The 23,414-nt window shown below is 41.9% G+C and overlaps 1 protein-coding gene across 6 annotated transcripts in view; it reads right to left on the bottom strand.

Moving 5' to 3' along the window:
* Positions 1-8,461: 8,461 nt before the first annotated feature.
* Positions 8,462-23,414, bottom strand: part of MBOAT2 (membrane bound glycerophospholipid O-acyltransferase 2) — a 126,417-nt gene continuing 111,464 nt past the window's right edge. For all 6 annotated transcript variants that reach the window (XM_077844198.1, XM_077844199.1, XM_077844197.1 and 3 more), the window contains 6 exons: positions 22,922-23,114; positions 22,444-22,547; positions 18,702-18,766; positions 16,868-17,000; positions 14,627-14,778; positions 8,462-12,859 (listed from right to left, as the gene is read on the bottom strand). In XM_077844198.1, coding sequence (XP_077700324.1) covers positions 12,634-12,859; positions 14,627-14,778; positions 16,868-17,000; positions 18,702-18,766; positions 22,444-22,547; positions 22,922-23,114 — 873 coding nt within the window. In that variant the 3' untranslated portion in view covers positions 8,462-12,633. The remainder of the gene's footprint in view (positions 12,860-14,626; positions 14,779-16,867; positions 17,001-18,701; positions 18,767-22,443; positions 22,548-22,921; positions 23,115-23,414) is intronic.

Raw genomic sequence — 23,414 nt, 5'->3', positions numbered from 1 at the left:
TTGCCAGCTTCCTCCCTGACCAGTTTGATTAGTATGTTCCTTCTACATTAACACACACACACACACACACACACACAGAAGGAAGTTTCTTTCACCCTACGATGGCACCAGAAAGAAGAGAAACGTAAGACCCTGTGTTCAGGTGAAGTGGGGAGATAGAGGGAGAGACAGGGAGAGAGCTGGAGGAAAGAAAGTTATAACGGAGTTAATTACCAAACAAGGCTACCAGCACAGCAGACACATTTTCATGTTGCCAGCCAAGGAGTCTACTTCAAGGGACAACAGGAAGAGGGAAAGAGAGAAATTAAGGATGCAGTTAATAGGGAGGTGGTGGGGGGGGGTAATTGGGTGATGGGCCCTGAGGAGGGCACTTGATGGGATAAGCATTGGGTGTTATACTATATGTTGGCAAATTGAATTTAAATTTAAAAATGTAAAAAAGGGGGGGGAGGGGACGCCTGGGTGGTTCATCGGTTGGATGTCAGCCTTCGGCTCAGTGCGTGATCCTGGAGTCACAGGATCGAGTCCCACGTTGGGCTCCCTGCATAGAGCCTGCTTCTCCCTCTGCCTGTGTCTCTGCCGATCTCTCTCTCTCTCTCTGTGTCTCTTATGAATAAATAAATAAAATCTTTAAAAAAAATAAAATAAAAAATGTAAAAAAAGATGCAATTAACATGCAAAGAAGCTGCATATCCATTGAACCCCCCTCCAACCCATAAAAACGGAAAATAAGTCATCAAGTTACATTTATACGTGTATTTGAGGCAGTTAGAGCATAAGTCACATGTACCTCCCTATCTTTACACTGGGGCACAGGCTTTTCCCGGGAGTAATTCTCTGACACAGGTTGGCCATAAACAGATAAAATTAATTTAAACTTTGATTGACTTTTATCAAGAATAACAGAAAAAGTAGACAGTCAGATGATTCAAAATATACCCAATAGAAGGAAATAGCCCAAATGACTGTCATCTGACTTTCTGAATCAGTTTGCTCAGGGAGAAACTGACTAACAATGAAAAACTATAGAATTTTATTCCAACAATCATGTGCTCCTGACATTTTACTCCATTAGGCATTTGGACCCAAAACTACAGTGGGAGTAGGTATTTTTAGTATATGATGGTGGTGCTTTTTTGTTGGAAATTCCTATACGAATGGCTAAGCCATCCAGACCTCATGCTGCCACAGTGATTGCGTGGAAGTTTGTCTTGTGTAGAGCATAGCATTTCAATATATTTATGTTGGCCAAATCATCTCTGTTTCCCCCAGTATTGAAAGTGGAAACCTTGCTATCCCCATGCAGCTGGGCACAGCCTCTCTTCCACACCCTCCCTTCCCCTACTCCCCAACACCTGCCACTGTCCCTGGAATTTATGGCACTTTGTTGGTAAAATACTCTCTACCTCCTCAAGTGCTTCCCTTCCATGTTCCCTCCCACGAAAACCTAGATCACTCATGAGGTCGTGCCTTTCCTTGAAGACCTCTTAAGTGTTAGCTGGTTTCCCTCTCTCATCACTGGGCCTGGAGGCGAGGAAGGTGCCCTCCTTCCTCCTCATTATCACATGCAAAAAAAATGGGCCCTGCTTCCTTCCTAAAACACTAGATTTTAGAAGTTCATGCCATTCCCTCCTTGCTGCCGACACCTGGGTCACTCCCCACTAAAAAATATTGGAACCTGGTTATCATCACTCTCTCCAACACATGATCCTTGATGATTTCAGTATCTTTACAGAAGAACCTTCCAGCACTCTGGCCTCCCAGATCTGCCTTTCCACAAAGATCTTGTCTGCCATTCTACGTCAGGCCACCAGTAGGCGTGCTTCAGACCTTGTTGTCAACCAAAAGTTGATTTCAAACTCCCTGCTCTCAACCTCCTCTCAAGCTTCCATTTCACTCCCCCTGGTACACAGGCTCCATCTGTTCTGGCACCACTACGGGTATATCCCATGACCTGAGCCCACGTTCTTACTCCTCTCCCTTACCATGCTTAGACCCTGTCTGTAAATAGTACTGGACTACCGCTACAGTGAGAACACTGCTCTAAAAGCACAGGGATTCTGAGGAATTTTATTTTGTGGGGTACAACAACAAAGTATGGTGCATCAGTAATTGTATGCGTTAAATCACTGAAATATATATATATATATATATATATATAAATTTATTTTAGAATAGTTTTACAGAAAATGTGGTAAAGATACTATACGGTTCCCACATACCCCACATTTCCCAAGTTATTTTTCTAAGCTTTATTTATTTATTTGAGAGATTGAGAGAGGGATGGAGAGGCAGAGGTCGAAGGAAAGAGAAATTCTAAGCAGACTCCACGCTCAGCTCTGATGTGGGGCTCAATCCCATGACCCACAGATCAGACCCAGAGATCACAACCTAAGCTGAAGCCAAGAGTCGGATGCTTAACTGACTGTCCCACCCAGGCTCCTCTGTTTCCCAAATGGTTAACATTTTATTTTAGATGGTACATTAGACCAATGCTGATACATTATTAACTAAAGCCCCCACTCTATTCAGGTTTCCTTAGCCTGTTTTTTTTTAGCCTAATGCCCTTCGCAGAATCCCATGCAGGATACATTACATTTAGTCGTTCTGTCTCCTTCGGCTCCTTTGCCTGACAATTTCTTAGGCCTTCCTTATTTTTGATGGCCTTGACAGCTTTGAGGTGTACCGGTCGGGTTATTTCATAGAATGTCTCCCCGTTGCGATGTGCGGTTTTTCTGCTGTTTTTCTCTTGAATAAATTTTGGCAGGAGACAACTTCCTTTTTAACCAGGTATAGATCTTCCATTTATAATTTTACACATGTAATGACTGAAAAGTCATTTCAAATGCTAGCATGACAAGCCCAGGAGGCTGGCTTTAGGCAGGCCCAGGCTCATGCCTCGACCTCAGAGAAAAGTAGCTCATGTTTGAAGGCTCAGCATTCATCATTATTCCTGGCACATAGTTTAAGCTCATTGAACATTTCCTGATGAGCGACAATGCGGCTGTATCCTGATGATGAAAGCAGGGTTAGCCAGGCAGGACAGGTGGCGGGGATGTGGTAGGGAGGGGAATTCTGGGTAAAGGGAACAGCAGGTACAAAGGCTGGGTGAGAGGCAGGAGAGAGAGGAGACTGGAGGAAATAGAACTATCCAATGTGGCTGGAGCATAACATAGGCGAGTGCCTTAGTCCATTCAGGCTGTTTAACAAAGTACCACAGACTAGGTGGCTGAGAACCAACAGAAACTTCTTCCTCACAATTCTGTGAGTTGGAAGTTTAAGATCAGGGTGCCAGCTTGGTCAAGTCCGCGTGAGAGGCCTTCTTATAAGTTGCCTTCTGCCCACATTTCACTGTGCCCTTCATGCTGGAAGGGGCAAGGGAGCGCTCTTGGGTCTCTTTTACAAGGACACTAACCCCATTTCGAGGCCCCCCCCCTCGTGACCTCAGCACCTCTCAAAGGCCCCACCTCCTCACGCCGTCACCCTGGGCTTGGGATTCCAGCGTAATTTCACGGGGGACACATTTGGTCCACAGCAGTTCGTGTGTGCTGGGAGGGGCATAAATCAGGAGAGAAAAGCACCAAGGATGGGCAGGGGTGAGATCATAGATTTTATGCCAGACTTAAGAATTTGAACTTATCAGAAAGGTTTGGGGCAACAGCTTCAGTTTTGAAGCAGGAAAATAAAACAGGCTGATTGTGGAAAGATGGCTCAAGGCTGCGGGTTAGAGGATGGGCTGGAGGAAGACAGGCCCGGAGCGTGGGGGGCAAGCGGGCTCTGAGCTGGGTGACCAATGAGGAGGTGGGGGCAGCGGAGGGGCAGCTGCGCGGGACACATGGAAGCTACCTGGGAGTTGTGGAGGGTAAGGAAGGCCAAGGGTGGTGCTCAGGTCTCTGATCTGGGTAACCACGGGAATATTCGTGAAGCCTGATGAGACAGGCACTATGAGAGGCACCCCGGGTTCTGGGATGATGAAACTAGAGGATGGGTTTGGATGTCCTACATTTGGGGTGCCTGTGATTCTGGGGTGTGGGGGATAGAAGGGGCACTGAGGAAGTAGGACAGAAAGGTGTGTAAACGGGGAGTCTGGCCTGGGGTCACCGCAGACGGCGATCATCCAGAAGCAGGAGGAGAAGTGCAGGACAATTCAACAGACAGGAGGAAAGATCTTGAGAAGACCTTGGTCACAGAGCCCAATGCGAAGATCACGTGACACCAAAAAAAGGGAAACCCACATGGCGATTCACCAACAGAGGTCAGAGGGTGTTCAGCAGAGGGTTGGGGAGGGGTAAGGAAGCAGAGGGGCCTGTGCTCACTGCTCTTTTAAGCAGCTTTAGTGTACAGGCTGGATTGTAGGATGGTGTTGCAGTACTTGTTTGTTTTGGGGTTTTTTTTTTTTTTTTTTTGGATGGGAGAAGCTCAATCCTAAGGCAGTGTGTTTATAACATTCTTCCTGATGTGGATGATTCATGAATTTAAAAGGTGTGGAGTGACAAACAGGAACCCAGCTTTCTTGAGGGATTGGTGGCCCCCTTGGCCAGCTCTGGGGGCCTCATCATCTCACCAGCCCTTGGCCTCTGGGTGCTGGGCAGCTGCTTTCCCCATTGACGGTATGAATAGCTGGCATGTAAGCTCAGATCTTAGGCCTGGGTGTTTTGTTGTTGTAATTGTTTTTTTAGGGTACTCTAATACTTACTCTGCAAAAAGGATGGCAGCCAGCAAACAGCATCTTTCTGCTGGACACAGTGTCCCCGTGCTGGCAGATGAGGGCCTGCCTTTCTGCTGATAGTGAGTCTCAGCCTGTGCTCATGGAAACCACTGGTATTACTCTGAAGGAGGTGACCAAAAAAGATAACACAAGCACAAAACAAAGCATATTTGAAAAAGAAAAGATACATAATAAGAAAATAGAAAAGATTTTACCAGAGAGGAGAAATGCAATATTTTAATGACAACAATCGGAGCGGACATCTGGCTACAGCAACAAACTAACTGAGCCAACACAACCCATCCTGCTACAGACACCTAGGAAAGCTATACCAAATAGAACACACAATTATTTTTAAAGTCATACAGCTAAGTTTAAAAGAAAGGCAACCAAATGAAAAGATAACCAAAAGAGGCTCATACTGACACAGTTGTTACTTCTGAGGGAGGAAGAAGGGGAAGGTGTGCTGGTCTTATGTCCAATGTACTTTTTTTTTTAAAGATTTTATTTATTCACTCATGAGAGACACAGAGAGAGAGAGGCAGAGACACAGGCAGAGGGAGAGGGAGGCTCCACGCAAGGAGCCCGATGTGGGACTTGAACCCGGGAATCTGAGATCACGCCCTGAGCTAAAGGCAGGTGCCCAACCACTGAGCCACTCAGGCATCCCAACCTTTTATTAAAAAAAAAAAAAGGCAAATTTTGAATCTAATGTGGTAAAAGCACCTGTTCCATCTGAGCAGTGGGCACATGAATGTGTATTATAGTGTTCTATAGTGAACCAACTATATGCTTGAAAAATTGGGGAAGTTTTATTTTTTATTTAAAAAAAAATTGTCAACTCAATTTTCCCCTGTTATTCCTTTTTCTAACTGGAGGGAAGATAAGTTATTGTTGGGTAGTTGGCACATAGTGGACCTAAACGTGTTTTCTTCTCTGTGTCATACGGTATCATTCTTGACATAGGCTTTTTTCCTTCCTCTAATAATGCCCCTCCCACATCTTTCTCAGCCAGTAAAACACTTCCTCCCAAACCCAAGTGCCAGCTCCTCTGCACAGCTCTCCCCAACTCTTCCCAGGCTCCCCGCCCCCTTCAGATTCCAAAGGCCCTTTGTGCATGGCTTGAATAAAGCACTTACTGTACTATATGGTAATCATTTATTAGCTTCTTGAAGCCAAGGGCAGTGATTTATTTTGTAGTTACCCAGCACATGGGTAGGAACTCATTAAATAATTGTGGAATGAACAGTTCAAAGACAAAATACAAAATATATTACAATGTCCATCTACATATAATAGGAGGCCTGCTATCAACTGGCCTTCCGGGGCCTTCCTGACTGTGAAGCAAATTGAGTTACTGAAGCTGTCTGTCGTGCTTGTCAAGATAAATGCATGGAAGGGATGTGCCGGCAGGCAGCTCGGCTGCTGTGTCCATACTCATGGCCCAATTTCAGCACAGCCCTGCATCTCAAAATGGGGTCATTGAATCTGCCATCACAGCCTAAGGCCTTCTAGTGAGAAAGCACAAAGACAGGACTTCCTTGGACGTGTTCAGCCTGGCATCTTTGTGCAACAGTGCAAGTTTAGAGCGGCTTCCTCCACAATTGTTCATGACAGAGCCTAGAAGAGCCTCTGGAAGCATACTTCACAGTTCCCTGGAGTTTGGAATCGTGGCACAGAAATCTAGTGGGAGTCCCTGTGCTCTGCTATGGATACCATATACTAATTTAAAGCTTTTGTTCTGTTTTTTTAAAGGAAGTGTTATGCCCAATATGGGGCTTGGACTTGCAACCCCGAAATCAAGAGTCACATGCTCTATCAACTCAGCAAGCCAGGCACCCCTAAGTTTGTTTTAACTGTCTTCCAAAGTGCCTACAATGTGACTACATTTTGTTTTAAATAATTTTTAAGCAGTTAAAAGAGTCAATGACTCCTTAGAATATTACCATCATATTGAAGAATCCTTCAATTTAAAAAAAAGGGGGGGGGTATCACCTCTCATGGTGGGAAAGGCCCGGTGTTCAGTTCTATAGACAGAATTTAAAGCCTCTGGAGTTAGCAAACACACCCACACACAACACACATACGTATTTTTAAACTACAGTTTAATCATTTTTAAAGACACACAAATTAGAAAAAAACATTTATATGTAAGTTAAAAACATCTTTAAAACCCAGCAATAAGCCAGCAGTGCAGCGCTGAGGAGGACACAGACTGGAAAAAAATGAGCAGTAATGAAATCATCACATCACAGTGTAACTGACACGGGGGTAGTTTAAACTTAGAACCATACAACAAGAACTAATTTATGGATCTGTTGAAAAATAACACCTCTTTAAAAAAATATTTTGGAATAATAAAAACAAAAAGCACAGGACGCCACATTCTAGTCTCACCCAGGGAAGGCAGACGAGCACTGTAAATACTGGCTGCAGAGCTGGGGCCCTCCCTGTTTGGGCGACACTGTCCAACTACTCCCAGGCAGGGATCAGGATACAGCTCTTAAAGGAAGGCAGGAATGAACTCACACAATCTCACTCTTCATGTGGAAGGGTTCTCTTGTTTCACCTGAATTATTCTTACTTTCATTCCTACTGCTTTATAGAAGGGTGCCCTTCTGGTTTGGAGAGGCGGTCGTGCCCCGGTGCCCAGGTGCCAGGGATGGAGGCTGGCTTGGAACATGTTTGGTTGGAGGGGAGGCTGGATTCCTTCCTCTTTGTGACAAGAAGCCAGGGCAAATGTACTTTGTTGACAAATCTGCACATACAGAACCAAAAATACTTCAAATTGGGAAGAGGCCTATCTTCTAAGTCTGTCAAACTCTTTTACATGTGTTTGTCTTTGAGCAAGGAAGGACAAAAAGGGATACTACCAAATTAATTTTTCAAAGAAGTTACCCCAAACAGAGACTGGGCAGGACACAGTCATTTACAACTCCGGTAAAAGGCAGCCAGTCACTTTTTCCATCTCAAACGTGTTCTTAGGAAAACGGCTAGTCATTCTACTGATGTTGCTCTGTGTCTTTCGGTTTTTCATTATTTTATTTCCATTTCTTTTCACAGTAGCAAAAATCTGGTAAAACATGCATCATTGAGTGAGCTTTAGACAGTGATTTCGCATGGATCTTTATATTATTCTTTATAGAACTATATAGTCTTGGGGTTTTTTTGATTTTGCCTTACAAAAGGGTTACCAGAAGACAACGAGTATAGTTAGTTTTAAAGGTAAGACAAATTACTCGGCAAAGAAGTGTGTGTCTTCAGGCTTCCACTCCAGAAAGTCCTCCCTATCAGTAACCTACAGAGCTTGTCAGTTGTTTACTAGGGTTTCCATATTAAAAATCTATTAAAATAAATATTATTTCAAAACATATAAAAACATTAATAAGCAGCCCACCGATTAAAATGTAATTGGCTGCATCCTCTGCAACGAGAGCCTCAAAAAAGCAGCTTAGTCATTGATTTTAAGAGCATTCCTACAAAATACCAACGTGTAAGATTTCATTTTAAATTTTCTTCTGTAATGAGGGTTACTGTAAATCGATTCGAACACATGGTGCTGCAGAAACACTGTACAGACCTCGACACACTGATCATTCAAATCCAGGTTTCAGGTGCAACCTAGCAAATCTCTTCCTTCACCATCAGGAGCATGCATGCTCTGGTACAAACCGGTCTTAGAAGGACCACTGCAGAAAACAGAACTTCCTGCATCTTAGATACCTGTAGCAATGATAAGCCATTCACTAAATGTACACTGGGTTCAGAGTAAGAGTTTAATAAGGTACTTGAGGGCAGTTAAGATTACATTTCACAGTGTTATGTAGAATTCCGCACCTATGTTAAATCTGATGTACTCAATTTCAGCCAAGATAGACTAGGGTGGCTGAGGAAACCTCCATAAAATACTGGCTTATATTTAAAACTCCGGACAAATCCTTCATTGACATCACAGTAACGGGCACCATTCCGAAACAATTATTCTCCCCAGTAATCTTTTTCTTTCAATCATAACATAGAACTCTTACAGTCAATTAACTAACAATCTGAAAGTTTATAACAAGGAAACAAAACAGTATAAATGTCCAGAGCTGCTCATGAATATACAAATTAAAATTTACAAGGTAGGAATTTCAAATAGGAAAAACTTTTTTGTCCTAAATGTAATCTAGTCCTTGAATAAAAGTATACATTTTGTAATTATTTTAATGGCAAAATTTTAATGTCATTTCTTTTGTAGTTTAAAATGTGCAAACTAAATTAAATGTGCCTTAACTATCTTTGAATGAAATAATATTTGAGAAGTTACATGATGGTAAGATCCTGTCCAGTAAACTTGATGGTTTGTACTAACATTTTCTAGCGTAGAGCACCTTCAGCTTCACCTAGCACAACCAACCAAAGAAGCAGAGAAAGCAAAAGAGGAATAGGTTGCCTTCAATAGAGACCATTTCATTTTCAAAAGTTCTCTTTAAGGGCTACATTTAGGGGAAATGGTATGGTGCCACGCCTTCTGATTTAACAGACTGGAAGGTTTTCCTCTGTTGCCAAGAAAACCTTTTGAAAAGTCAGGGCTTTGAGCTCAATAAAAATAAATAACCACGATAACAGTTGTGATTGTGAATCTGCCTTTGTCCATGACTCTTACAAATCTTGCTAATGGCTTCCACTCATTACAAACACAACTGGTCATAAACTTACGGACCTGATCCTTTAATTTCTTATTAAGGAACTTTCATTTAGAAGTCAAGTAACTTGCTCAAATCCCAACTGATTAATAAAAGAGCCAGATGAACATCCAGGTCTTCTCCCAGGGCAACGAGTGCTTCAATGAGAGTTACCTTTGCTTTTTTAGAACCATTCTCTTTTACTGCAAATTTTTCTGAAAACTGGTATCTGTGGAAATCCTGTATGTGAATGTCACACATGGCAGGGGTTGATGACACAAATACTTTTTAACTAAAAGTATGGTGGTAGCCGGACATTGTTGAAGCCAAATAAACCCTCTCTATTAGGCTAGATGTTTTAGAAGGTAAATACATTTCCCCAATTACCCTGAGTTCCAATAAAAACGCTTTTTTTTAAAAACTGAGGATAAGTTACTTGTAAAATGGTGATAGCTGACATACATCAAATTAACTGTTACTGATTTAAGAAAATGAAACTGAGGGAAGAGTAATTATTTTTGTTCAATTTTTTTTTTCCCTGAGTAGTATAATAATGAACCTGAACCAAAAGTCTAAGTATGATGGTCACAGATCATCTCTGGAGTGATTTCATGACAACTAAAGGGTGGAGAAATAATACAAATATGTACTGCATCTTGTTCTGTTGATTAAAAGAGCAGGGAGCACATAGTACAATGAATCCCTTTATACTTAACAGTATGTAGAGATATACACCAGTTTTCAAATCTTCTACTCTAAGTAGAAGGGAAGCATTAATCCTTGTAACACTCCAAGCAGATATATTTGTTTTGTAGAACACAAAAAGTTTCTTCTTGAGGAGAAAAGTCAAGTTGAGAATTAGAATTATTTCTTTAGCTTTTCTTCTAGGTTACAAACTTATTTTAATCCCTCCAAAATTAGAGAAAAGCTATCCAAAACCCATTTCATACCAAAAAAAACCCCCAAGAAACAAAAATACAAAACTTAGTTGATCCACGGGACGAAAATCAGTCAAATTGTATAGATAATGTATTATCTTCAAAGGAACTAGAGAATTCTTAGTCATCTTGCTCTCTGCAATGACAGCGTCATAAAACAGGTAACAGTGATTTTAGGTTTTGAGGCTGAGAAATGACACAGGTAATAGAAATAAATAGTGATTATTTATAAATGGCCACTTGGGCTGAGAAAGAGTTTTATTAAGTTTTCTTGTTTTTACTTACGACATGTCTAGACTTGTCCTTTAAACCCTAAATTTATCTACCTTTTTTTAAAGTAGTTATCAGATCTCTGCAGCATTAATTAAGGAGATCTTTTAGGGGCAGATACTTTCCATGATTATTCTTTTCTATCCTCTCAAACCCCACAGCTGGCTTAATTTCAGTGTGTGGGAAAACAGAGAAAATTTATTTAGCTACCTCTCTCTTTCTGGGAAGTAACAGGATTTGGCTAACCTCGGCAGGTGGAAAAAATTTACCTTTAGAAAAATAAAAACATCTTACATAATCAAAGACTAGGATATTTCTAAAGTTCTAAAAAAGATCCACTGATATTTTTGCTGATGAGGACCTCAAAAATTCCTGGTATAGTTGTTGTTCTTTCTTCTTTAAATGAAAAACCACAGAGCTTAAGCCAGATGGCTGTTCTGCAGTAATTGCATTTGCAAACTTATTCACGACAAAAATTAAAAAAATATATATATACTCACCATAGACAATTTGCATTTCATTGAAAATTTAAGGCAAGAAAGGAAATAAAGTGGTCAAATAAAGGTGGAGTCAGAAGGCCCCGCTCACCTCCTCTCTCACCTCCAAGTCTTGTGGCTGAAGCCCATACCAGGGTGGCCTCGCCGCCCACTCTTCTGCTTTCAGCCACTGCGGCCACCCCAAGACTGTGGGGTTAACAGAGACATCTGATAATTCAAGGTGAGATTAACTGTGGTGAAAATGGCCTATATGCTAGAAGCATGTTTTTTTCCTACTCATAGAACCTAAAACTCATTAAAAAGCGTTAAGAGCCAAATTTGAAAGTGAGAATTTAAGAGTTTGGAAACAAATTTCTTTTATTCTCTAAAAAGGTGGGTCAGACCCGATGACTGTAAGTTTTCATTTCCCTAAAACATTCCCAATTATGACTTAAGCTGTCAAGGATAAGGAAGCGATTAGACAGATTGTTACCTTAACCCAGTGATTTCTCCTACACAGCCCTCGTACCATCTACCACTATTATTTTCCTAATCTTGCCATAATTCTATATGATTTTTGCCTGGCAAATTTCATTTAAAAGTCCAACATATTAAAAAGTCATTACACTTTTACATCTTACAGAATCAAAAAGAACTCAGATACATGAAGAGGAAAAGCACTTCTGCTGAGCACCTGGTCCGTGCCCTGCCCCAGCTGCCACCAGCTCCAGTCCACATGGTGCTTTCTTCATCCATGCCTGCCTGCCTTCCTTCCTTCCTTCCTTCCTTCCTTCCTTCATCATCTTCTCTTGTTCTCTTTTTTTTTTTTAAGAAAATAAGTTTAAAATATCGCATTACCAACCTTTAATTATGTTGAAGAAATTCTCCCTTGATGGGCTCTGACCAACACAAAGTAATTAAATTCTCCAGGAAAATAAGCTACCTATAATTTGGCATCCCTTTCTGTTTAGTTTCGCTATGTACAATGGTCATTTCAGGTACTTTAAGAAAACCCTTCAAATACTGAGATGTTTATTGCATTTTTAAAGTGTCCACGATCTTAAATATCCTGTTTCAAATTCCTCTGGAATTCCTTTACAAGACCATGACATCAAATATTGAAATAGCGTTCTTACAATATTACACTTGAAAATACCGTTTAGGAACAATATGGTAGGAAATAGAGGGTTTAAGGCAAGACATTCATTTGGAAAAGTTAATTTTTGTCCATCCTCCAGATTGACACGGTTACCCTTTCACCCCATTAGTGCCTTGGGATACGCAACATACATTCAGCAAGAGGGGCACACGTACCACCCTACAACATCTGCAGAGGTCCTGAGTGCCCATTGAGATCATGGAAATATTTTTATATAAGGCGTGGCCCCCAGGGACATGGCATGGGAGGGGTTATTCGCTCCATTCCCAATCTGGTATACTGGAAACTCCCCATCTAGATCTGTCCCATTTGCCCCCCACTTCATCTCTTTTCAAACGAACACAAATCCCTCGAAAAGGTGCTAAGATTGGTTTCTGTTAACAGAGACAAAATAGCCATCAGAGTGTTTTCCCCTTCATTGCTTTAATGATGAATGTCTAGAGGCTATTTCTTGATTCTGATTGCAAACATTGTTTGTTGTGGAAAAACTATTCTGTCCCAAAGAATTTTCTCTTTCATCGAACTTTCTGGATGGCGACAGCTGCACATTTTCATGTGTAGTCTTTCCTCTTTGAGTTTTTTTCACCGGCAGCAACAATAATATTAAGATCCCAGCAATGTGCAGGCAGTAATACCAGGAGCTAAGAGCAAAATGGACAAAGTTGACTTTATTAAATTTTGAGAATTAATCCTTAGCAACGGCACCCTTGTCAAAATGTCACATGCACCATGGAGGATGTGCAGATTTACTCCATTAATCTTGCATTCCGGCCCCCCTCCCCCAACCCCACCCAGAGATGAAGCTCTCCAGCGTCTGCCAGTGGGTATTTATAAAGCACCCTATAAACCCAGGCCACTTATAAGCACGATACTAGCTATCATATTACATTCCTTTGTAAGGGTCATAAGTCCATGGCTGCACAGAACAAAAACAAAAAGGTACTTATTAGCAGCTGCAGTGACCTGAAAATAATCTCTCAAATCCACAGAACTGAATATTGAGAGCGAACAAAGAAGACGCAGAGCTGGTAAAGACCTTAATACTCTGGCCTCCTCTGCTGTGTATGGTCCCTAATTAAGTTACAAATTTTCCAGTGATGTGAGTAACAGATAACACTGCCTCTTAATGGCCACTGTCACATAATGAAGGAAGGCCATCTTATTAAAAATATTATTACAAGCATCATTCTTGAAATCAAATATAAATCAAATATAAATCAAATGTGACCTAGGCTGCTTTTACAGTTGTAAATTCAAGGGAGTATGAACAAAGTGTACTTCCGATAGAAAAATCTAACCAACAGCTCAATCACATTTAAATATATGTAATAGTTTTGTGAAAAGGGGAATTTTAGCTGGAGTTACTTGGTGTCTTTCTATACAAGTAACGCCATAGTCAGTGCAAAAATTTGTGACCACATTCTCTATGCTGTCGTTCTAAATGCTGGGGTAATGAAAACTTTATAAAAGGTGAAGTTTTTGATCTCCAAGATATCACTAACACGTTGAGAGTGGAATCTGGTGGGTGGGCGAGAGAATACAGAGATCAAGCATGGAATTGAAGACGAGAATTTCTATGATACAGAGAAGACAAAGTACTCGGGAAATGTAAAAGAGTAAGAAGGGAACAAATTCTTGAAATAGAAGTAATTTATTTTTCTTTTGACGAAAGCAATTAAGAGAATTCACAATTCCTTGTAAAGAACGAGCTACACTTTTTTCTTTTTTTAAAACCACTCTGTCATATTCTCTATTGTTCATCTTATTTCAAGCTGCCCTATCCTTTCGTCTCTGGAGTTAACAGTCTGGCGGCCTGAACTCTTGGTGGGCAGACCTTACCAACACTTACTCATGATTATCGGAGGATGTATTTTGCTTCCGCTCCCAGAATATCCCCAGTGACTCACACGCCTCTGCTCTAACACCTCAACCCCTATACCTTGACCCCAGAGCAGGGGTGAGCAAACTCTAGCCCGTGGCCACATCTAGCCCTGACGTCACAGCTTTAACTTAAGGCATAACTGACCTGTAACATTATGTTAGCCTCAGGTGTACAATATAATGATTTGATAGATGTACATATCGCAAAGAAAAAAAAAAGATCACTGTGATAAGTCTAGTTAACATCCAACTATAAAAAGAACAGCTATACTTCCAGTTAAACCTCTTGGAGAGATCTGAGGTGGGGGTTACCCAGCTGATACTTCTCTGTCTTTATCACATTCATCTCAGGGGTGAGTGGTGTGAATCATTCCATAAAAAACTTGAGACCTCTTGGTTTAAAATGAAAAAGTAACCACAGAGAGTAAGGCTGTGGTGCTATTTTTCTATGCTACCCAATGGCAAAGCGCTTGCTCTTAAAAACAAAGTTATTCCCCCTGGCATATATTTGTAAGAGTGACACTTACCTGTAAAACATGAATGATGGTTTTATGGAAAGAAGTACAAATGGCACAACTGTATAACTTATTGCTATTTGAGTCATTATCCACGTTAAAACATCATACAATAATTTAAGTTGGGGAGGTTCGATGAAATAATGTCTAAAGTTATTTCTCATCTGAAATAAAGAAACAAAAATATTGGCTTGGTCTTTAACATTGCTTATAAAACTACAATTACTGCATCCAACTGTTTCAAGCATGTGGAGTGACTGAAATTGTCACACATTGCTGGTGGGACATCGGAAATGGTGCCACCACTACGGGAGAAGTTGGTTCAGGAAAAACAAATACACATATGTATAAAAAATATGGAGAGCGCAAAATGTGGGAATCTGGGTAGAGGGCATGTGGGAGTGCTTTGCAACTTTTCGGTAGATCTAAAGTTGTATTCAAATTAAAAGTTTCTAAAAAAAAATGTTAAAAACAACACTCTTCGAGTTCCTCAAATCATATTTGGTAAACTATAATATATAAATAAAGTTCTGTTTTCACTTCTTCTGCTACACTGAGATATCTTTTCCTCTTCTTTAAACTCTGCATTTGTGAGAGACAGATGGCTCTCGATACCCTGAGCTTAGGTCAAAACACACTTATCAGAATAAATGGCAACAACGAACATTATTCTCAAAATAGGTGTTTCCTAATCACCACTCTTGACACATTTTTTTAGCTTCCAAAAAAGTCAAAACATTGCAGTTTTGAAATATGTAAACTTAACCAACCATTATTTCCTTTTTTCAACTCTGTTCCCTGCTTTGTCTAACGTGGTCAGAGGTGAAACACGGCCCTGCTATGAGGATGCCACCAAGTTTTCCAGAAGTAACCTGGTATATGGTTAACGGCTCTCCCATGTAGAGACCATGGTTCCCAGTGGCGGGAACAGACCCTGGCACCCACCACGTCTTGCCCGGATCACCGCCACAGCAGCTACCTGCCCTCTTCCCTTCCGATCACAGATGGCAAATCAATCCTCCTGAAGCACGGCTTTCGGCATTCCATCCCTCTGCTTACAAACCTCCTCTGACCCCCAGGTATGCAGACAGAAAGAGCATTAGGCCCGTCCCCAGGCTGGTGCCCAAATCCTGCTATGATTGCCCTCCCCCTGCTCCCCTGCACTCCCTTTGCCTTTCCAGAATTATCCACGATTTAGGAATTCACGACGTCTTTGCTTCAGCCAGATTTACTTGTCATTTAATACACCAGGTACTTTCAAACGTGGTTCTGTTAATGTCATTTATGTGCCTAGAACGTCATGTTCCTCCCCCATCATGCTTCCCTCACTTTTGAAACAACGTTTATCTTTTCAAAGCCCAAATCCAAACTTTCCTAACGAGGCCGTCTTGGGTCAACCCAACCAAAAGGATTTCTTTCACCTCTGAACAACTCCATTACTTACTACAGAACCCACAGGATGTATCACATACGCCCCGTGGTGTTTGCGTACTCACGTGTACATATACCTCATGCCCCAATCAGGCCACAAACAAGCAGAAGGTACAGCCCTTAGAGTTAGCGCTTCTTGGAGTTTTCCCTCATACACCCCCCCAAGGTACCTGACAACTGAATAAATATCTGCTAGTTTGTTAAATGAAGGCTTCTCGCCTGTAAGCGCTGCATGCAGCCGGTTCAGGCACCATCTCTGTCATGTCACTTTCTTCTGATGGACTTTCAAGGACTTAAACTAAATGTCCTTCTTTGCCCACCCATGTCAGCAACCTCATTTCTCAACTGTTTCCCAAAATATCACCCTGGGTTCCAACCAAGGACTGTGTCCTGCTTCCAATGTGGTGCCCACCACCCCAGGGATGGCCCACCCAGTTTTCTACACCCAATTGTACCCCACTCTTCATCTAAAAGATGACTCTCAAAGGTGACCACTTTCAGGAAACGTTTCTAAAGTAAACCCACCCTTCTGATCACCTTTATTTAACTCTGTTTTTAGCTCTCGTTCAGAAAATTCCGTAAAGACAATGAATGCTCTGTGGGTACCTCCCACGTGCCAACTCTTCCCCTCAGATGAACCAAGTGTGGAGCCCCTGGGAGCACTCAACAAACACGCCAGGTGCACGCCTCACTTGTGGCCAGAGTAGAGCACCGACTGGGGCCCAGAAACAGGGTCTGCCTAGGGAGGGTGTCCTCAGCCACTTACACCAGCCAGTTCAAGGGGACTGCACTGAAGTATGAAACGGAATTCGGGATACTTACGGCTCGCGCTGCCAGCGTCATCACCACTCCTGTTAGAAATGTCAGATAATATCCTGGGTACACCCCGTGCCAAATGGCAGACAGAATGAACGTCTGGATGGTTGGACTCAAGGAGGCTCGTTCATAACACACCCTAGAAACCAGAAAACCACAGGGAGCCAAGAGGAGTGAGTGATCAGAGTTTAGATAGTCCACAGTGATCCTTCTTTTCTTATCTGACAGGACACAGAGTAATCAGGAAAATAGCCGTGGCCTAATGGCAGCAATAACTTGACCTGTGACATCAGGGAGGTGACAGCTGCAAAATATTCCTATTTCTTTAGGAAAATAAACTTGACTTTCATCTCTTTGTGGTATATGTAATAGCTAAAATAATCATTGCCAAGTGGTTAGAAATCTACACGATTCACCAAAAATCTTTAATATTAAATATATTTTATGTTAGTTTATTATTTTCTTTAATGATTTTTATTTAATTAAGAACTTTCAACTGACCTAGTAATATTTCTTTCTGGCAAGTCTGGAGTCGCTCAGTCTAAAATTTCCCTTGGTAACAGAATAGAGGACTCAGATGAAAATAAGATTTTTCCAAAGATATCAAATTTATTTATTTCTCTATGCCCAGCGTGGGGCTGGAACTCACGACCCTGAGATCAAGCATCACGTGCTCCACCGACTGAGCCAACCAGGTGCCCCCAAAGGTGTCAAATTTAAAATATAACAATAACAAAAAGCACACAACAGATCTGCTCAGAGAATCTGCAGCCACTCGGGAGACTGCAAAGTATCGTGTGATGGGTATTTCAAGGGATAAAGATCCTCAACTTAGGGCAGCCCTGGTGGCTCAGCAGTTTAGTGCCGCCTTCAGCCCAGGGCGTGATCCTGGAAACCTGGGATCAAGTCCCACATTGGGCTCCTTCTATGGAGCTTGCTTCTCCCTCTGCCTGTGTCTCTGTCTCTCTCTCTTTCTCTCTCTGTCTCTCATGAATAAATAATATCTTAAAAAAAAAAAAGATCCTCAACTTGTCACAAAATAAAAGACATTCCCCAGAAAAGGCTGCTTTCCACAGAACATGCTTAGTGCTGTACCGTCACAGGGTAAATATCTCATAAAATAAACTCGAGGTAGACACCCATGTCTCATTGGGAACATCGAGACAGAGTCGCTGGGAGTTTCTATGCAATTTCCTAATGTTGCTGGGCTTGGCCTGCCTGTACGGACCTCCCTCCTCGTCCTTGTCCTTAGCCAACTCCTAGCCCCTGATCCCAGCACCAGGAAGCCCCTCCCCGTGCCCACCTGCCCCTGCTCACTCTCCCTGCTGCTCCTCACTACAGGGAAAGGCACCTGTAGGGGATGCTGCTGTGCATCTGACAAGCTCCTGAACTCTCTGGCTGAGGAGGCTGGGCCTTTTTGTCTGCCGGACTCATCTTTGTGTCCTGTGCCTAACAGGACATTTGACAGAAACATATGTCAAATGGAAATATTTTAAAACTGGAACTGTTCTGGAAACTCTAGGGCATCTGCATAGTGGTTGTGTGGCTACTTTGTTTTTATTTAACCACATCTCCAGTGAATGAGAGGAGGACACTGATGATCTCAGGCCTCGGAAAGATGCTCGGGAGGGCGGCTGAGAGGCCAGCGATAACTGTATCTACCACCTGGGCCGGAAAGTTCTCGTGTTTGATAGACTCTTGCTGCGGGAGGATGTTAACAGTGTTTCCTGGCTAACATCGAGGTCACAATGTCACTCAACACAGTGTTAATTTAATCAAGAATCTAACTCAGTGAAGCTCAAGTATTAGATACCGTGGCACAGCTCCTGAAGGCACATACCTTTTGAGCCAAAGAGCCGTTTGAATATTCCAATTATCAAGAAACATCTTGAAACTTGTTGACATCTGAAAAACAAAAGAACTTTTTTCCTTTGGCCAACAAAATAACGAAGCTTGAAATATAAGTAATAATGTTTTATTGTGCTAAAAATGTGTTACTTGGCATTGATGGTCATGTACTGGTCTCTTTTCTTAATATTGCTTTTCTAATACAGTAACATCATTGTGGAACTGGGATTTGGGTATTGTAAAAGCCATCTATAAGATAAATGGATTATCACCATTTTCTCCTTATATGTTATCAGGGTCGTCATGGAATTATCCCGAAGACATTCCCAATATGTAAATGACCTTTCAGGGCCCCTTTAATGACTCTTTCACTGGGGACTGGACCCATCCCATCAAGCCACAGTCTCTCAATTCCCCACCTCTATGCCTCTTCAGCCACCATCTATGACCACCCAGAACCTTGGCCCCACTTGGAACTACCACCATCTTCCCACCCTTCTAGGCTCATCACACAAGCCTCCCCCATAAAAGCTTCCTCTAGACGTCAAAGGTTCCTCTGGTCCCCTATCTCTCCTTCTTCCCTCAATAACTATCCCCTCCTGCGTCTTCACTTCCTTCCCACTGTGTAGATTCCATGATCCACTATTTACTATCCCCATCAAAATTCTTGATGTGTTTGTTTCTTTTTCCTTTTAACTCACCTACCTATCAAAATCCTAACCCCAGATCAACCACACTTTCCACCTTCCCTACTCATAACCTGTGAATTCACGTGCAGAATATCACAATACTGGAGACTTTGGTCCTAAACCCATACTTCTTGCTATCAGTTGAGCCTCAAACTTGCAGGTAATCCTTGTTTCCCTACACAGTTCATTCTCCTCTTCCTAAAAACAGCTATTAGATTGAACCATTTTAAATTGTTTTTTTTTTTTTTTTGTAAGTCAAAAGCAGGTAAAAATCAGCAATCCCATGAGATCCCAATGAATACTTCACAAGTTCCCCCCTTTCTTATCTCTGGTCCTATCACTTTTTCCCACTTGCTCTCCCACCTTCACAACAGGTAACTTTGCCTCCAATTTATCGAGATGACATAAACCATCAGACTCCAACATCTCATATCAAAATTACAAAGTCAGCTGCCTCCACACATCCCTTTCTCTGTCCCTGGTTCCTCTTCCACTTGGACAATCCCTGCACCTGTCTTCTTATATCCCCTCCCTCCACCTTCCTAGGGACCTCATGTGTCCATCAGCCTCTCTCCCCCTCTACCATATTTTCACACAGTCTTCAAATACTCTAACTGGTAAACATGTGTCAATCTCTCCATTTTATTTTTTTTTAATTTTTTTTAATCTCTCCATTTTAAAACAAAATTAAACAAAACAAAAATCCCTCCTTCAACTACTTGTTCTCCTCAGCTATGACCTTATCTCTACCCTCCTTCCTTATACAGGTAATAAATGCCTTCGGATTATATAACCTGGCTTTAATGTCTATCCCTCCCTGGAAACTGTTACTGAAATCATCAATAAACTCCCGCATTGTTAGAGCTGATGGCACTCGGGAGTCCTCCTCTTACTGCACATCTTTAGCAGCATTTAACGCTGATTTCCTTTAGAAAAACTAACTCCTTTGTTCTTTACTTTCTCTTATCCTGTGCATTCTCAACAAGAGTGATACTGCTCCCAAGAGGATAAAAACCAGTTCTTAGGAGCAAAAAAGTCTTACTCTTCTCACATATAAAGCACATGTATACATAGAGTACACACACGGATATTAACGGTTCATGGGGGGTTGATTAGGAAACACATGTCTCAAAGTCTCTGTAGGTCCAATAATGAACACAAGAGTCAGAAACACTGCCACATATTTATACATTCATCAATTTCCAAAATTAGCCATTTTTTTCTTCCCCTTCCCCATTTATTACTGACATTACTATGAGAATTTCAGAGCAAATGCCAGATGTCTTATTTCACCTGTAAATAGTTCAAAATTTATTGGACTTTTAAAAAACCAAGATCAGACCTAACAAAACGAAGTATTACTCTTTAACATCATCTAATACTCATTTTGTGTTCAAATATCCCTGATTGTTTAAAAACATGTTTTCCCAGTTGTCTGTTCAATCGAGGCCCAAACACGGTGCACACAGTGCGTTTGGCTAAAATCCCTTTTAATCTCGAAGAGTTCCTCTCTGACCCCGGCTTTTCCCATGTCCTTTATTTGTTGAGAAAAATTGGGTCATTTGTCTTGTAGAATTTCCCACTTCTGGATCTGGTGTGTTTAACTTATTTCCCTAAACTCTACACTCCCTCTAAATTTAGCAAGATCAAGAGACCTACTCGGGTTTAAGCATCTCGGCAAATACTTGAGAGACGGGGCTGTATCCCCCCTGGCATCACACCCACGGGCGCTTAGCGACCGACTGTCCCACTTTTAGGGACGAACCCTCAGTGAAGCTAAGGTGCATTGGTGGGTCCATCCTAACCCATTCATTATAAACCTGTCTGTCAACCCTTCACCTTAAGTTTTAGTGATTTCTACCCTTGGATTAATTCTCCCAGGTTGGCAAACTGATGTCCCTTTTTGGTTTTCTTCTCTCTCTGGCTCCTCCTCCTGACCTGCCTCTTCCTCTCCCAGTCCGTAAGCACAGGTGCTCCTGTGGAGCAGGGGGGTACAGAGGGGTGTGGGAGGTTTGGGGGGTGTCTCATCCCTTCTGGGTCTCTCAGTGCTCTCTCATGACTACTCTCTGGTTTCTCCCAAAACTTGAAATGCTACACGCTGACAGTTCCCCAATTAGGATCTCGAGCTCAGCAGTTGAGGCTAGTGCCTGGTCATTTATGTGCCTGCTGGGCAACTTAGTTAAGTCTGAAATCTGAACACACAGTGGCTTTCCCTCCAAACCTAGGCTTGTTCATTGTTCCTTCACCCAATGAAAGGCATCACCATGACACTGGTCCCGATTCATGACTTATTCTCTCTTGCTGATGTCGATGTAACACCGAGCACTGCTGAGTCTCTGGAACAGCCCACCCAGGTGTTTAGGTCTTTCCAGCCCCACTGGCCCTACCCTGGTTTAGGGCACCATCACCTTGGATTAACACAACACTCCGAACAGACCACTCTGTCCCACGAGAGCAACTCATTCTATCTGATGTAGCCAGATCCTTCCAAACCACAGCTGTGATCACCTCACTTGCCTGCACAAAACCCACCCAGCAACACTCCATTGCTCTTGTAAGAGCTCCAAACCCCCTATATGGCCTCTGAAACTGTCTGGGCCTGCCTCTGACTTCTGCAAGCTCATCTGTCACCACTCTCTGCATTGTGAGCCACACACCACCTCTCACCCCAAGGGCACCCCTCCTTCTACTTGGAGTGCCAGGCAACATCTTCCTTATCTTTTAGGACTCAGCTTAAGGCATTATTTCCTGCAGGACTCCTCACTGACCTATCTCACCTGAGTTGGAGCCTCTCTTGTAGCACGCACACACCCTACACCTTTCTGACCACAACCTATCCTTCTGTGTCCCTGTAGCCCTCATTAGATTAAAGCTCCACAAGGGCCCAGATCACACCAATCTTACTTATTAGATGCCCAAATTAGATGGGTATTATTAACAAATAGACTTCAATACCACTCTTGGAACATCACATCATAACTCATAAAAGCAAAGCATGGTATGTAAAGTATCACACGGTAACTAACTTGTAAATGATCTACTCACCTCTATTTGTTGAATTCTCAAATTGGAAATCAAGTCCCAACGAGCTGTTCCATTTTCATCATATCCTCTGAAACCAAAGCCTGCAGCATTATTAATTGCATCAGCTGCAGTAAACAAAGTGAAAAGACAGTATTAAGAATCCATGTAACAATCTACCACATTCTCCCAAAACATATGTTACTATATACAAGGATTTTTTTATTCTGAAACAGTAAAAGTAGATTTATTCATGTTTATTTTTATCTGATAGTGTAACAAAATGAGCCTTGATCCAGTTTCTAGGATATCCTAACCGGTTTTAGGCTATTTCCTTGTATTTAGGATAGGAGTTGTCAAGTTTGTTTCTTCTAATACAGGACTCTAGTCTTTTCCAATTGGTCTTTAACTACATATCCTCAAGAGGGCACTCTCCCAGCTAGCTACAGGGCAGGGTACATCTCAACACAGAAACAGTCAGGTTTACTCAGACGTGACTTACCTAACGTCCATGCAAAATAGTATTTGGGTCTGGCGGCCAAAAGAGAGACATAGAGATAGACAACTTTTGTTGGCCATGAAGCTGTAGCTTGAAAACGTTCATCAATGTTATACTCCACAGATAATGTTTTAGAGATGGTCAAGTGAAATAATAAGGAAAGTCCACAGATTAAGAGTTTCTGAATAACTGCGATCTGAAAGGACAAGATAGGATTTCAAAAGCTTAATCCATACTCCTTCTAATTCATTTGACAAACTACTGCCAGGTTAATCTTCCTGAATGCAGTATGAACTTTCTTACTCTCCTTTAGTCAAAAATCATAAACTGCGTGGTGCTCAGCATTTCAAGCCCTCAGAGTCTCACAGCAGGAAAATTTCCAGCCTCTTCTCTCTGACTACTTCCTCTGGATTAGGACTCAAGTCACACTAAAAACCTTAATTTGTGTTTTCAAAGCTTTCAGTTAAAAAAATATTTGAGGGATGCCTGGGTGGCT

The sequence above is a fragment of the Canis aureus genome, chromosome 12 (genome assembly GCF_053574225.1).
Source record: "Canis aureus isolate CA01 chromosome 12, VMU_Caureus_v.1.0, whole genome shotgun sequence".
Taxonomy (NCBI): Eukaryota; Metazoa; Chordata; class Mammalia; order Carnivora; family Canidae; genus Canis; species Canis aureus.
The sequence above is the reverse complement of the archived record's forward strand: the minus strand, read 5'-3'. Positions and strand labels throughout refer to the sequence as shown.